Here is a 17,168-nt window from a genome sequence, read left to right as displayed (position 1 = left end):
TCTTCCAGCTAAATGCATGTAAACATCTACTTAGAGCGTATAGATACATCTCTTGGTCTCTTCTTTATTGCATTTTTTTGCACTTTTATAGTCAATATCCAGTTATGCCTTTGTTTCTAACCTTTTTTCTGTCTACCTGATATTAAACATGGTGCCAGAGACATTTCCGAAAGAAGGAATCTTGAAATTCTGTTTCTATACATAAATCCTCAAACCTGCTTTGAAAGATCTCCGTTCTACTTCTACATTTGTCAACGCTTCTAACATGAATAAAGATTCCACTCTCATTGCACTCTGCAATTGTGCATGGAGTTTCTCTGACTGTAATTTGATGTCTCCTGTCCTCGTTCATAGAAGGAAAAATTCTATGTATACGTCAGCTGCTGAAGTCACTCAGAATTGCACACAAGTATCTGAAGGCTGAATCTGGCACTCCATGTTACTTGGATTCTGCATTCTTTACCTTCTGCACTATGCACATTTTGAGAATCTTAGGGCTTGTCTACATGGTGCCAAGTAGTCAAGCTAGATTCTCCAAGAAATAAAATCCTATCCCATAGTTTCACTGCATAACGTACTATCTTCTTTGTTTCATCCTTAATCAATTACTCTTTTATGTAATGGTCCAACCACATGTCTTTCATTCAGTGAATGTCGTATGTTTAAAGGTCCTTAATTCCTCAGGCTAACTGACAACACTAAGGAAGTTATTTATATTTGGGTCACTTTAGCAATTGTTGTAGAGGGTTCTCTGGAGTTCATAGTTGTATATTTTACATATTAAATTAAGGCTATCTGATATTATTTTCATTTTCTTCCTGTATTCCCACAATTCATTTTCAGAAGAAACTATACTGTAATATAGGTTTAGCTTGTCATGCTTTTAAACACTAATTCAGAGCTGAAGTTAAACTATATCACTAATATTTATAATAGCTTCCATCTGTTCAAGGCAGTAAGCAGAAACTGAAAATCCTAAACCCATTTTCCTGGAGGATACCTTTGCAAACTTGAGTCTCTTGCATCCTTGCTATTTAAATCAGACCCTATGGGGAAAGCTAAATTTCCATTTTTTAAAGCACAAAATTTGAGGCTCAAAAATAAATATTTAAAAGCTTCCCAGCTGTCAGTAAGGGCACACAAGCTTTCCAGGGAACCTTGAATAAGCAGTGATGTTTGGCTTTCTAATCACTTTAACAAAACACACTAATTAAAAAGAATATCCATAGGGGTTAGTGTAGTTCTCTTAGAAACTGTTCATCTTTGTGTTGCTTATGCCAAGCAGACATACAGTGAAGGCAAGAAAAACTGCACAAACCATAAGAGCAGAAAGGGAATTGCGGTTAACAATCTGTGCAATGGCATTTCTACTATTTAGCTGACAGTTGCAGGACTTTGCATAACTACAGTAATAAGTCGATTTCTCCCCAGAGCTTATCGAAGTATCTCAGTGGTGTATATATTATGCAACACAGAGCACGCAAAGTGTCAGACTGCTGCAGCTTCACTACAGATTTTTCACTGGTACTGTAAATGAAAATATGTGTAGACACAATATATGAAAAAAGTCTTCAGTTTAATTTGATTATCAGGGTGTTTTCATTTTCACTGCATGTCCCCGATGATTACGCTGCTAGCATCTTTGCATGCATATATATATATTGTTGGATGAAAACAAATATGATATTTTCATACAGATTAAATGCAAATAAAAACAAATGTGTTCCAAGAAATGCATTGTGTTTCATTTTGCAATATAAATAAATAAAGTCAAAGGATGTATTTGCTTTAAAAAACAACAACATGATATTAAATATTGAGACGTGTTTAGAATATATTTATTTTTACTTACTAAGATCTACCTCCAAATGAATGGCCAGCTGCTCTCATCTTGAGTAATGTGTCATTTCTGAAAGCGCTATCCACCCAAAATAGTAGTTAGTAGAATGATAGCATACATCACCAGATACCATAGCATATTGTGGCCAGTCAGTATGGTCACATCACTTCCAGAAGTGTCATCACCTCTTTAAAATGTTCATTGGAACCCAGCTGCATTGAATACAATATTTTAGGTGCCAAGTAAGCCAGATAGAGTCATTCCTGGCTCCTCCATAAAAATGGAATTGGACATGCTGGTGAGGAAAAATGCTCAAAGTAGGGCAGGCTGGTTGTGAAATCATGAGAAAAGACTCTTAGTCCAAAAAAAAAAAAAAAAAGAAAGATGACAATCTCTTGTTGCCTGTTTACTTATTGACTGTTTATTCTTTCATCCATTTTACCTTTGTTCCTCTTTAGATGTTTTTGGCTTTATTTTGCTTCTGAGCCTTGATTAGTTTTTTTCCCCTCGTTCAGTTTCCCCATATTTTCTATTGATCTCCTTCCTTACATATTTGCTTCTTGACAATTTCCTTATTTTTTCCCCTCAATTTCTATCTGCATCTTTTTTGTTCCATTTTACTTGCACTTTCTTTACTTTTGAAAGTAGGAAGATGTTTCCATTACTTTCTCTTTCTTCTTTTAGTTCTTCAAATGTCTCAGTCATTGTATCTGTCCCTTTGCTTTCAGTCACTTTTTTTCTTTTATATCAACATCTGTGCTCATTTTTACATTCCATATTTTTCAGGTTCCTGTTTCTATCATCTTTCAGTTATTATGTGCCTTCATTGCCAACCATCTGAAAACAGATACTTCAAAGACAATAATCCTCAAGACATTTGTAGGCACATTTTGTTGAGTTAGAGGCATCACTATTATTTTAAGTGTTTCTCTGATTGATTATGTTTATCGTTCATAATGTTATTGGTTCACTTCCTACTAATTTTCTTTCCAATAGTCATGACACAAGGCATGAAATTCTAATACCTGATAATTACAACAAAGACTTTTGATGCTTTATTGGTGATCAGACCAGAGATACAGCTTAAGAAATATTAGTAGTGAAATCTATGTACGCATTATTTGGTTGGTTATTATCCAAGATTGTTATTGTATATTTTCGCAAGTGCAGCAAAACTGGGGGAAAAAAAAGTGAGACTGAAAATGAGAGTTTTTAGAGTGCCAGTGTAAATGGGGGAATAAAATTAAGTTGTCTTGTTTTGTCCCTTCCACTTCACTTGTTCAGAATGCAAGCAGGCAATCTTAATAATGGGTAATCACTGAGTTCTTCTGCTCAAAAACACCCAGACAACAGCTCCTGCAGCTATAATCACTGGAATCTAACCCAAGACCTGCACAGCATCTGGTTAAAGCTCTAGGTAACAATTAGAATGACACCCGTCAGATAAAAACCTAGAAGGAATGTGCTGATAATGTCTGAAAAGAAATGTAATTACCATCAAGATCATTCTCTGGAGTTTCTGCTGTATACCAGTCCGACGAGGGTCCTGTCCCATTGACTGTCATGGCAGCTACCTGGAAACTGTACTGGCTTCCTTTATCAAGTCCTGTTAAAAACATAAGATAAACCAAATAGAAAAAATAGTTTTATCAAGTTCCAAAGTTTGCAACAGAACTAGAGCAAAATGAATAGTCTCCAGTAAAATTCCAACTTCCTTGCCACATTGAGTTGTGTAGATAAACAGGTCTGCACTAATATATTCATTTACACGAATAGCAATAGTGGGTATGTTCCTACAGACATATTCATTTACAACAGAACCACTGGTCACTCTAAATTTCTATTACTGTTGCTACTTAGTACCAAATCAGTTTAACTCATAGACTCAATTCTGGACCGTATGTGACTATGGTGAAGCAATCTGGCCACCAAACCTCCTATAAGTGTTTTATCATTTTATTTAGCCCATCCTGACCGTAAAGTACAAGAAAAACTGTTATGTTCAATTGCAAACATTCTCTGAAGAAGAATGATCAAAATTAAAAACAGCAATTTAAATTTATCAGTCATTGGAACTTACAATAAAACAGATAGCAGCCTTTTAAAATCTTTGTTGTAACTCTAAGTTACTTTGCTATTACAGGTTTCTACATTATCCTACAAAAATACCTGCCTAACAAATAGAGGATTGTAAAAAGTATTTACAACTGAATATTTAAGTCATCCATTTAAAACAACTGTACAATTCAGCTTCTCTAGCAATGATTTTATTATTTTATTTTTAATATTTTATTATGTTAGAGCCTATAATAATGCGATCTGAAGGAAGTTTTGTTTTTAAACCTGCACATTTAAATATGTATTTCCACTACTTTCCCAAAACAAAATACCCAACTTAATATTTTGAAATGCAGAAAATCTTCCACACATTGAACCCCCCCACAAAGACAACCAGCACCCAGTCCTCTATGCTAGGCATATGCCTACATTTGAGTCTCACTTTACAATTAGAGTCAAAACTTTAAGGACACTCTTTCTTCCTAAGCAATGTTGAATTTTCCGAGGTCAAGGTAGCTCTATTATATTTATATTAGTGTCTACAGTACAGTGTGCGTGCATAAGTATATTTTACAGAGGGATATATCATAAACTGATGATATCAGAGGAACACATTATGGAGTCATGTGATAAAACTCCCTTCATTATGTACCTTTGACCATATCACCTGCATTATTCCTTCTAATCCATCACCACCTGGAGCTCTTTTAACACTCCAAGTCTCTCAGCATCCACCACTTTTTATTTTGAAATCACCTATCAGGTGTTTCATTCTTTCCCAACAAACCTGACATTTGTATCTCCCGAAAACTACCTTGCTCCGAATCCAATAATCACTAGTCTTGCAACCTTTACTCACGTAGTCCCATTATCTTTGAGGCTATTTACATGAGTAAGAACTACTCATTGTTGCATCATTAGGTCTTAATTATGTAAAAATTATCTCCTGCGTTTGGTGTTCTGTGACTCTAAACAAAGTTGGTGTTTTTTCAACATAAATATAATTTTCGTCCCTGACATATGTATTTTTATGAGACAGAAATATTTTCAAATCTCAAACAATACTATTTTATTTTAAAGTAAATGGAATGGGGATATTTCAGGGGGAGAGTCTGGGTTTCACCTATGGAACTTAACTTCCTTCACAATAAACACATATTGCTGGTGCAATATGAAAATATACCTATGAGAGTCTCACGATATCCTGGACAAACTTTATGGAATTAAGATAATCTTTACTGAAAACAAGTTAAATGCTACTCATAGACTCAGACTTTAAGACTAGAAGGGACCATTAGGATTAATACTTTTGGGGGCCAATTGGTATTGCAAATGAAACAGTGTATTGTGGAATTGATGTACCTCCTTGATCAGGGAGGGGGATGCTAACGTACTTTCTCCATTATCAACCCTTTGAAGGCACCTCCCAGGAGAGTTATGCATATACTAGTTCTTCAGGATTTTTGGATAAATAGCCTGGTTTTAAACAGGATCAGTGCCGTCTTTCTAATCCAGAAAATAGACAGGATCCCGGTCCATGGAGGGCCCCAATCTTTAGGGAAGGGTTGGAAGCACTGGGCCTACTGAGGTCCATAAGACTGTGTGCTTATTCTGAGCTGAAGCTGTGAGGAACTTGTAAGCACAAGGAATCCCCTTTGGTGGGGATTTGAAGGACTGCTTCTGCCAGAATGTAATGTTAGGGTTGGGTTGAACCCTGGTAAGCTTATTAGCATGTGTGTAGCTTCTTTATTCTTTTAATGTGTTTTTTCTGTAGCGCTTTTATCTTAAGAAAAAATAGTTTTGTACAGAATAAAAAAACAGTGTGGTGACATATAACTGTAGCAATTACACCTGTTAACTATCTCCGAAGAGAAAGCAAGCAGGTGTGCTTGAGTAGCCTGCCTATGCTGGGAATAACACAGTGAAGGAAGGGAACTGTGCACCCTGAAAATTTACCCCAATCAGAAGGGCATGAGATGCAGGTCTCCACCAAAGGAAGGCAATGACTGGGGAGCTGGAAGCTTGATACTGGGTGCCCTAGCTGGGCCATTGAGGAGAAATACAGATACATCTGCTCTGTGACAACATCCTCCTCCAGAAAGAACTGAAATGAAATTATTCTTTGTTTAATTTAATGTTACCTTGAAAGTACTGATTTGGCTGCTTACACTTAGCATGGCAATTATATTTTTAAAATAGTGTAGTGTTGGGACCTGTCACACTTGGAAGAGAGATTTCCCCCCCATAAAGTACAAGAAGAGGGATGGCGAAAAAATAAGTGTGGTAGATGTCGTTGTACTAAGAGAAAGGATTTGTGGTGGACTCAGTGGTCTGAGAAACCAAGCTAGGTTTAAGATGAACAGAGGGAATTTGCTTTCATTAGGGTGATGAAATCCAGGGGACAAAATGTATGAAAAAAGCATTAAGGAGAAAAGTAAAACAAATATATAAAGGTTGTTCCTGTACAGCCCAATAAATGTCACCTGCCAGAAAAGAAATCAATGTTTCCTTGAAGTGAAAATATATTTTATTCCCAAAGCATTTAATTCATCAAAACCTTGCAAGGCTACACCATGAACACTGACCTGTGAACAAGTACCAGAGGTTGTTTGGCTCCAGTGTTTCTATCTCACCCCTGCGGGTAGTCTTTCTGTGTCGGATTTTATAGCCAGTAATAAATCCATTTTGTGTGCCTGATGGTGGAGGTAGCCAACTAACTTTGATGCTCTGTAAAAACAGGAGATGTTAATGTTGAATTTTTTGCAAAAGAAGATGAGAAATGGAGCCACAATAAATGGAATCACAAGTAAAGAAAAGTGTGGTGGGGGTAGGTGTGGGGAGGAAGAAGAAATAGATGTCAAGGCTGTTTTTTATAACAACATTGATTAATTTTAATTACTACTACTAACTTTAGAACAAACAAATGTAATTTAAACCAGGCACCAAATAAGTTTGAAAAGATTAAAACAATGATATCACAAACTACCTATTAATTGGCAAAATTAACTATACGGATGGTTGAAGCTTGGGAGATAAATAGCACGGTCTCTTGCTAGAAAACTGTCTCAGTTTCAGGAACATTTCATCTCAACAGGCCAAAGGGATGTCTCAGCTCCTTCATGCACTTCTGTGATATTACAGCTGTCATCTTTATATGTGAACATATACTGTGGCTCATCTCCACTTTCTAGTGAACCTCGAAGTTAAAAAACCACCCATGCTAGCTGTACAAATATTTAGAGACAGATTCACATCAAGAGCTTTCTACTTCCATTGACTTCTGTGGAATAATTTCTGACTTATACTAGTCCCCATCAAAAAATCAGTTCCCTTGGTTTTAATCTTATTGATGATTCTAATACATTAGAGCATTTTAGCAGAATTGTTCAATGAAGTCAATAGCACTAAGATTGATCAAAATTTGTGTAAATACATTGGCCTGCCTTTTCCAAAAATGACTTTGATTGTCTCATTTTTGGAGCACCTTAAATGAAGCCTGGTTTTCATAAATACTGACCACCACACCGTCTGAAAAACAGGTGTCTCAAACTGGACATTCCCAATACTGAGGTGTCCCCAAATCATTGGTCCCTTATGAGAACTGAGGTAGTTGCTTTTAGGATTCTTTATGATAATTCACTTTACACCATGTTATCAACAGATACAATAAAATCCCCGAAGGCATGATTGTTATCTGAAAAGTGAAATCTGAGCTACCATTTATAAGGGAGCTTTTGTTGTTCATCAGTATCTCTTCCCCAGGACCACTGTCTGGGAATTCACTCTTTGTAAGATTCTGGTCACGTGAGTACTGAGTGCCTTTAACTCCCATTGACATCACTGGACAATTAGGATGTTCAAGACCTCACAGGATCAGGGCCCTATAAAAGTAACATACCCAGTCTTCAACAGAACCTATGCAGCCAGCTTTTGGACAAAAGGAAGAGTCATCTACAGGGCAGTGGATAGTTTTTTGACCATATACAATTAATTATCATTATTGAATTGCTTAGTCCATGCACAAATATAAGTTATGGCAAATATCAAATTAATTACTGCAATATAAAAATCAATTTTGCACATCTACTGCATAGTGATTTATTGGTCCAAACCAATTATGCATTTCAAAATCAATATGTGGGGTTTTCAATCTGGTAGAACAAGCTACATTTTTCAGTTCAAGGAATGATTGTTTTTTAAAAAATGGATTTAGCAGCTTTGGCTATAAAATTGCATTCATGTAATATAGTTATGGGAAAATGCAACTGCTGAGAAAAGAGATGCTATAAACATAGACGTAATGGAGAACATAAAATAAATGCTTCTGAATTCTTTTGGGAGGTTAACAGTAATTCTGTTAACATTTGCTTAAATGAGGGATTTTAGCTCATATAAATCTGAGAACTCTGTGGGCCCTAAAAACTGCATGGTACTGTGCACCTTTGTATGATCCTGTGCATCTTTATCTCCCTCTGAAGTTAATAGTGATGGCAGACCCTTGAATGATTGGCCCCATAGGAGCAATGGGTTTGATCTCACATTCAAGGTGTAATGCATAAAACTACTTTATAGTTAGACAAGTCCCAGTCCCTTACAGCTCTACCCAAAGCTGTCACTATTATGGTAACGGTTCACTTTCACCTCAGCTCAGTCTCCATGGACACTGCAGCAATGCTTTTCATCAATAGTACTTAACATGTGACCCTTGCTTCTCAAAAATCAATGGCTAAGGCTCTGAAGTGCTTCTTCTCCTTTACTCGGTTTGAGAGAGAATAGTAATTACTCGTACTTTAATCCTTTATGTTTTATAGAAGGGACAATTTACTGAAGGAAAATATTTCACTTCTCTCGTACCAGGATTCCTAAGGAAACCACAAAAAGATTCAGCTATCAAGTTTGTTTCATGAGTCTTCTAGGCATGGCTGAAAAGAAATTTTAATAATGCACTGAAAGGATTTTTCACCACCTGTGTATTATTGCAATAATTCCACTGTAATCAGACTGTGTACACTGGCCTGCACGTCTGTAAGGTCATCACCAGCAGCACTGTATGGGTCTCAGCAGCCAAAGATATCATTGGCTTCATTCAGAGCTGCACTTTTGAAAGTCAGACCCTATGCTTATTGTGGCACAGCAATGGACATGGCACTACCCCACTCATAACGTGGCACAGATTACAACTCTCCACCATAATGTTTAGACACATCTTCAAATGTTTTCAAAGGGCCTATTCTTTTAGTGATTGCAAACTGCACTGCATGACACACATTAGGTTGACTGAGGACCAATAATCATAGAATCATAGAATATCAGGGTTGGAAGGGACCTCAGGAGGTCATCTAGTCCAACCCCCTGCTCAAAGCAGGACCAATCCCCAATTAAATCATCCCAGCCAGGGCTTTGTCAAGCCTGACCTTAAAAACCTCTAAGGAAGGAGATTCTACTACCTCCCTAGGTAACGCATTCCAGTGTTTCACCACCCTCCTAGTGAAAAAGTTTTTCCTAATATCCAACCTAAACCTCCCCCACTGCAACTTGAGACCATTACTCCTTGTTCTGTCCTCTTCTACCACTGAGAATAGTCTAGAACTCTTTGGAACCCCCTTTCAGGCAGTTGAAAGCAGCTATCAAATCCCCCCTCATTCTTCTCTTCTGCAGACTAAATAATCCCAATTCCCTCAGCCTCTCCTCATAAGTCATGTGTTCCAGACCCCTAATCATTTTTGTTGCCCTTCTCTGGACTCTTTCCAATTTTTCCACATCCTTCTTGTAGTGTGGGGCTTAAAACTGGGCACAGTACTCCAGATGAGGCCTCACCAATGCCGAATAGAGGGGAACAATCACGTCCCTCGATCTGCTGGCAATGCCCCTACTTATACATCCCAAAATGCTGTTAGCCTTCTTGGCAATAAGGGCACACATTGACTCATATCCAGCTTCTCATTCACTGTACCCCCAATAGGTAAATCTATTCAGAAAAAGTAGGTATTGACCTGAACTTTCATCCAACATTCATTGTCCTGTTTTATAAACAATGTACACATGTTGTGTGTACGCTGCAGCTGCTGCTTTTCTTCTTCTTCTTTTTCTGTCTTTTTTTTTTTTTTGCAATGCTAATGGATAACGAGGATGCAATTTTCAAAGAAAAGGTCAACTGAACATGCAAAATGTATTCACAATTACACCAACTAGATCCACAAATCAAGTAACTGCACCCAGGAAAGAATCATAGAATCATAGACTTTAAGGTCAGAAGGGACCATTATGATTGTCTAGTCTGACCTCCTGCACAACGCAGGCCATGTCTAACTTATGTCTGAGCTATTGAAGTCCTCAAATCATGGTTTAAAGACTTTAAGGTGCAGAGAATCCTCCAGCAAGTGACCCATGCCCCACGCTGTAGAGGAAGGCGAAAAACCCCCATGGCCTCTGCCAATCTGCCCTGGGGGAAAATTCCTTCTCGACCCCAAATATGGTGATCAGCTAAACCTTGAGCATGTGGGCAAGACTCACCAGCCAGACACCCAGGAAAGAATTCTCTGTAGTAACTCAGATCCCACCCCATCTAACATCCCATCACAGGCCATTGGGCATATCTACCACTAGTAGTCGAAGATCAATTAATTGCCAAAATTAGGTTATCCCATCATATCATCTCCTCCATAAACTTATCAAGCTTTGTCTTGAAGCCAGATATGTCTTTTGCCCCCATTGCTTCGCTTAGAAGGCTGTTCCAGACCTTCACTCCTCTGATGGTTAGAAACCTTCATCTAATTTCAAGTCTAAACATCTTGATGGCCAGTTTATATCCATTTGTTCTTGTGTCCACATTGGTACTGAGCTTAAATAATTCTTCTCCCTCCCTGGTATTTATCCCGCTGATATATTTATAGATAACAATCATATCTCCTCTCAGCCTTCTTTTAATTAGGCTAAACAAGCCAAGGTCATTGAGTCTCCTTTCATAAGACAGGTTTTCCATTCCTCGGATGATCCTAGCAGCCCTTCTCTGTACTTGTTCCAGTTTGAATTCATCCTTCTTAAACATGGGAGACCAGAACTGCACTCAATATTCCAGATGAGGTCTCACCAGTGCCTTGTATAACGGTACTAACACCTCCTTATCTCTACTAGAAATACCTCGTCTGATGCATCCCAAGACTGCATTAGCTTTTTTCATGGCCATATCACATTGGCGGCTCATAGTCATCCTCTGATCAACCAATACGCCGAGGTCCTTCTTCTCCTCTGTTACTTCCAAGTAATATGTCCCCAGTTTATAACAGAAATTCTTGTTATTAATCCCTAAATGCATGACCTTGCACTTTTCACTATTAAATTTCATCCTGAAAGGTCAGTTATACACCTAGTTGGCCATTTTTGAGTTCACATATGTACCTGATTTGCACATGCCCCTTGTTAGAAAACCTGGCCTTGAAAACTGTCAAAAATGTGGGGAGGGGAAATAGAATTAAAACAGGAGGACTCTAGAGTAAAGTTGTGTAATTGTGCTGCACAATACACAGACACATACTGTTAGGGGGCTTATTCCTTCACCCACTTACTTCCCTGGTCCTTCTCGCATCAACAGAGAGCAACAATACCCGAAGTCCAAAGGTGCAAACAATTCGATGTTTATTGGGGTGAACTTCCAGCAAGCATGATTCCAGTTTCCTTCCTTAGCATCCTCCTTCCCAGCTCTGACACCACAGAGCCTTACACCTGTGTCCCTGTTCCAATTCCTGCCCTTAGCCAAGCATGATTCCAACTTCCTTACTCCCATTCCCTGTTCCCATTTCCCCCTTTAGCAAAACATGATTCCAATTTTCTTACCCCCATTCCCTGTTCCCATCTCACCCTTTAGCAAAACATGATTCCAATTTTCTTACCCCCATTCCCTGTTCCCATTTCACACACCCACATGCCCACCCCCAGTCACGTCCTCATTGACTACAGATTATATAGTAAAACTTGAGTTCTGCTTAGCTATACCTTAACCAATCATTTTCCTGAAATTTAACTAACCAATCCTAACATATTGTAACATGATTATGTAACCAATTATATCCCACCACCTCAATTAGTTTACACCCAGCAAAATTAATTATACAGCAGACAGGAACAATCACAGAACCAGACAGAGATTATACAGACAAACAATAGCAAAGGGGGAACTATAATGACAAAACAATACAGAAGTGAGGATTTCACATCCCAGCTATTGATAAGTGAGTTCTTGCCAGACAGGATGCTATCAAACTAAGTTTCCTTTTACATTTTCTAGGCACTTCCCTTTCTCTGGAGGTGATAGGAATACAATCCTGTCCTGATAGTGCCTAACAGCCCAATAGCACCTTATTTCAATGTGACTAGTTTGGAATGTGAGGATGTGACCGTTCGCTTCCCAGCTTATGGCTGCCTCTGCTGCTTAGCCAAAGGCCTTAGCCTAAGAACAGGGCCTCAGACTGTCACAGTAAGAGAAGGCCCTTACACCAGCAGACAGTGATTTTGATTCTTTCTTTTATACCTCTATCACTAGCCAAGTGATAAGAATACACCTAAATTCTTAGAGTACAGGCCTTTGCAGACAGGCCTGAATATCTATATCCTAACACATACAGTTTGTATAAAGTTGAACAAAAATAAAAGAAAGAAGATTGTAAATTCAAATCATCTGCTGTGGCCACATCTGATGACTTCATTCAACTAACAGATGGACTATAGCTCTCTGAACACTCTAGGAGCAAGAAACAACTCAGTTCTAATCCCAAATCTAACTCTGACTTCCTACATGACCTTGGACAATCACTTACCCTATTCATTGAACAGGGCAGGAAATTTGGGAGTCAGGAGACCTAGACCTGGACTCCTAGGCAAACTCTTAACTTTTCTTTTGTTTCCCTGGGGATAACATTTACTAACTTTTGTAAAATGACCTGAGATTGTTGCATAAAAGGCTCTGTTTTACGTATTATTTCTGCCTCAGTCTAACCGTATCTGCCGTTTACTGATATCAACAGCAACATTGTGAAGATTAATTATTTAAAGTTTGTAAGTGTTGTGTACTGTGTGCATTAAATATTAACAATAATTTCTGTTCAAATTGTATTCTTTCAAACTGTGTACTGCACATACTTACTGTGTGCTGAAAATTCATAGGAATGTTATGTATTGCACTTTAGTACATATTCAATTTAAACAAAACTCCACTCTCCCTCAAAATGAACTCAATGTAGTGAGAGATTTATATTAAATAAGAAAGTAAGCCATCATTATGGAAAGTAGAATTTTCTGGAACAGACTTCGAAGCACCAGTCATTCTGAATTTCAAGTTTAGCCATGGTAGTTCCTTCAAAACCAGCATATTCCAGCAGAGTAATTGCATCCTGTCTACACTGCACAGTACCAGTGGTTCCAATACTTCTAGGGAATGATATCTAAATGCATAGGGTCATTACAAAACCTAAACCTAATTTCCCCAATACTAATTTCCCCCAACTGTTCCTCACAACTTCTTGTCAACTGTCTGAAATGGGCCACTCTCATTACCACTTCAAAAGTTATTTTTCCTCCCTTGGTATCCTGCTGTCAGTTGAATTGTCTCGTTAGACTGACCTCACACTTGGTAAGGCAACTCACATTTTTTCATGTATTTTTACCGGCTCCTGTATTTTCCACTCCATACATCTGGTGAAGTGGGTTCTAGCCCATGAAAGCTTATGCCCAAATAAATATGTTAGTCTCTAAGGTGCCACAAGGACTCCTCGTTGTTTTATCTAAATGCAGAATACCATTCACAGCAGACACCAGTTACAAATAATAACAATCTCCTAAACACATTTGATGGAAAGCTTTAAGATTAGTGTGACCCATCTTCAGTACTTAAGAAGGAATTGTCTCATAGGATCAGACTAGCAACAGTAGCCCAGCTAGTCCAGTATCTTCTCTCCAACAGCAGTCAATGCCAGCTGCTCTAGAGGAAGGTACAAGACATTTTTCATTAGGCTTCAGGAAAAGTCTGTCTTCAGAAAAAAATTCCTAACCAACTCCCAATATTCAGATGCTGCCTTATGCTGTCAAGCATGAGGGTTCCAATTTCTACCAAACCCTTTTTAAAAAAAATTACTATTAGAATTCGTGATAGATTTATTACCCATATAAATGTCCAATTGCTTTTTGAATTCTGCTGAGTTCTTGGCTTCCATGATATCCTGTGCCAATGACTTCCATGTGCTAACTGTGCATTGTGTGAAAAAGTGTTTCCTAGTATTTTGAATTTGCCACCATTCCATTTAATAGAATGTTCCCTTGTTTTTGTATTATCAGAAAGGGTGTACCTTTTTCATTACAATTACGTCCAAGTCTCCTGAATAACCCGATAGTTGTTGAGCCAATCAGAGGAGAACATGTAGACCATTTCCTGAATCAAGTATTTTTTGAAAAACATGTGGGACTTGAGAAGAAACAACGATTATATTTGAGAAACAAGTATAGTCTTCAGGTGTATTTTAAGGCAAGTTATTGCTTCAGCTTTCTCAAATAAATGTTTCCTTTTTGCCTGAGAACATGAAAATCAATGTATTATTCGAGCAGTAAGATGTGCTAACAGATGGCATAACTGTAAAGTAATTGATTTCACCAGTAAGTTAACCATCCTGAGGTGAAGGCAGCTTAATGTACTGACACATTGCTACATGTGAATTCGCTCACTTATGGGATAAGATCAATTTCCAAGAAATGCCCATTAGGTTTTATTTATGTGTAATTGGCTTCCATGGGGCAAAGATTAAGATTATATGCAAAATCCAAACTCTCTGTTTAGAAACTGAACTATGGTAGTCTCTGGAATTGGTGTATGATGTTTAGTAAGAAATAAGTGTGTCTCACTTTGAAAGAGGTCACATGTGCTTCAGTTCTGTGAGAATATAAATGAAGCCCAAGTATTACACATGATATCAAGAACCTCAGACTAAATATAGTACTTCAATTGAACACCCCAGTTATTGTGACTGAAAATAATTTACTTGTCCCCTACGTTTCAGTCCTTATCTATATTTATGCATATAAAAGAGTAACCAAACTACGGAACTCCCAGATCAACCAGGCTAGGTCCTGAGGCTCCTTGTGAAGGTTTGGGTGGAGGAAGCTTTCCCCTGAGGCTGCAAATCAGCTAAAAAGTTATCCCATGGCCAGTATTGTAGTCTTCAGACTGAAATAGCTCTCATTTCTCTTTCCTTTGTCACTCCCCTACTTGTGTCTGTGCACAGAAATCCCCATACAGTTCTGTACAGCACACTGGGGGGTTCATCTCCTGCACTGACTCCCCAAATCCATCTCTCTCACACATACATATACAGAGCAGAACCATGATAGTTTTGCCGCATATGGGAACCATTGAAAGCATAAGAGGTGAGGGAGGGCAGAATTCACTCCTTATCCAGTTACTTTCCATTAAAGCTGGTCAGAAAACTTCAGAAGCTGATGGAAAATAGGGATGACATTTTTGTGAACACTGAATCATTTTTCAACCAGCTCTAGCAATTCTGCTTATATATGGAAAGTGATGCAATGGATATAAAGGACCTTAGTTCCAACTGTACCGCTGAGACATCAGGAAAAAAAAATTAATTCATTATGTTTGATCTCCATAATAAAAATATTTAACCCACAATGTCTATCTTGCATCCTGCATCCCACAACATTCACTTCCTCTCTTGTAGAAGAGGTCTAGCAGTATTAGTTAAAAAAAAAAAAATAAAAAAGGAACAGACCCAAAACTTCACTCTAATCTAAACCCAAAGAGAACATTTTTTTTAAAATCCCTAAATTCAGATAACTTGCATTTTCTTCTCACCCCTGAAATCATTGCACGTCTTGACTTTGGCTGGGAGTGGAAGTGTTAAGCTACCTTGTAAATAGACTGTTCTCATGGTAAGCCTGGAATATAAAATACATTCCTTCTCACAAGAGAGCCTGTTTACTCAAGCTTAGAAACCCAATATTTAAGACATTTGGGTGTGTGTGGGGGGCGGGGAGGGGGCAGGTCAGCTAAGCCTTCCTACTTAGAGGGCGGATCAAAACTGAACCTCTGAACATTCAGAGATTCAATTAGAAGTTCAATCACTAGCCGGATGACTTATGTCCCAGGAACAACACTGTACATACAGTGCAAGACACTACAAGGGGAGGGGGCACAGTTAAAGGGGTACTTTACTCCTTGATACATTATTGTAAATGAAATGCCCTGCCTACCTTAACACATTCCCTTGCCCCATTAGTATGTGTATGCACAAGAGGCAGCGGAGGTTTCATGTTTAATATTAAAGCTGCAGTTCCTCAAATATACTTGCTGCTGTCAGATCTCAGTCCTCAATCCTCTTCAGCATCATCGCCACTCCACACCTGACTTACTCTGCACTGTTAGGGAAGTCTTTATTGTACAACTAACTTGGAAACTGAAAATTGATTTACAAAACAGGTCTGATGTCAGTGGACAGTTGCCTTGGATTCCCGCAGTTTTGAAGTCCCCAATCATGCTGTTTTTATCAAACCACTTTTGCTCCACTGTTTATCATAACAAAAAAATTATACGAGGATTTTGACAGCATTAAGACTCTGCCAGTGTGTTTTGGGTATTTCTCTTCTGCAAATATTTCCCCAAAGAGCTCTCAAATTAAAATGATACAGTTAGATATTTAATAGCGTCTCAACACCACAAACGTAAAAAAAATATATCAGGAAAAGAAGACTGATATAACACCTAGGACCTCTTCATGGTTCTCCTGAGTGGCCCAGCCCAGAAAGCTGGTGGGATTTTCCAAAGTGCAACATTGGTTTAACTTTAATTGTATCTTGATTATGCAGTTACTAAGAGGGAGAGAGGGGGGCATAACCATATACATGTGTCTAAAGAGTTTAAACAAGTAAAGAGAAGAATTATTTAGGGTGGCACAAGACAGTATAACTAAGAGTAATGGGATGACAGTAAGTATGGAAAAAAATCATTTCTAATTTCCACTCCCTATTTTCTATGCTTCTGTGATACAATTGCAGTTATTGTATATGCAGTCATATATTAGTCATTCAAATAACTAAATAAAAAAACAACAGATATTGCTCTCATTCTTTCTAAACTAGCCTACTTTACTATTGTATTTAAATACGATGTGGGTAATAAATATGTACAACTCAGTGAAGTACTCTTTGGAGGTAAAAAATATAGTATTAGAAATACTATCTAGCTGGTTGGGAATTTTTCAACAAAAATTTT

General features: G+C 38.0%; 1 protein-coding gene across 1 annotated transcript in view; it reads right to left on the bottom strand.

The window, feature by feature from the left end:
- Positions 1-17,168, bottom strand: part of DCC (DCC netrin 1 receptor) — a 958,218-nt gene that overhangs the window by 155,693 nt on the left and 785,357 nt on the right. The window contains exons 13-14 of the mRNA XM_073343560.1: positions 6,484-6,625; positions 3,336-3,446 (exon numbers count right to left, since the gene is read on the bottom strand). Of these exons, the coding sequence (XP_073199661.1) occupies positions 3,336-3,446; positions 6,484-6,625 (253 nt within the window). The remainder of the gene's footprint in view (positions 1-3,335; positions 3,447-6,483; positions 6,626-17,168) is intronic.

This window comes from Lepidochelys kempii, chromosome 5 (genome assembly GCF_965140265.1).
Source record: "Lepidochelys kempii isolate rLepKem1 chromosome 5, rLepKem1.hap2, whole genome shotgun sequence".
NCBI lineage: Eukaryota > Metazoa > Chordata > Testudines > Cheloniidae > Lepidochelys > Lepidochelys kempii.
The sequence above is the reverse complement of the archived record's forward strand: the minus strand, read 5'-3'. Positions and strand labels throughout refer to the sequence as shown.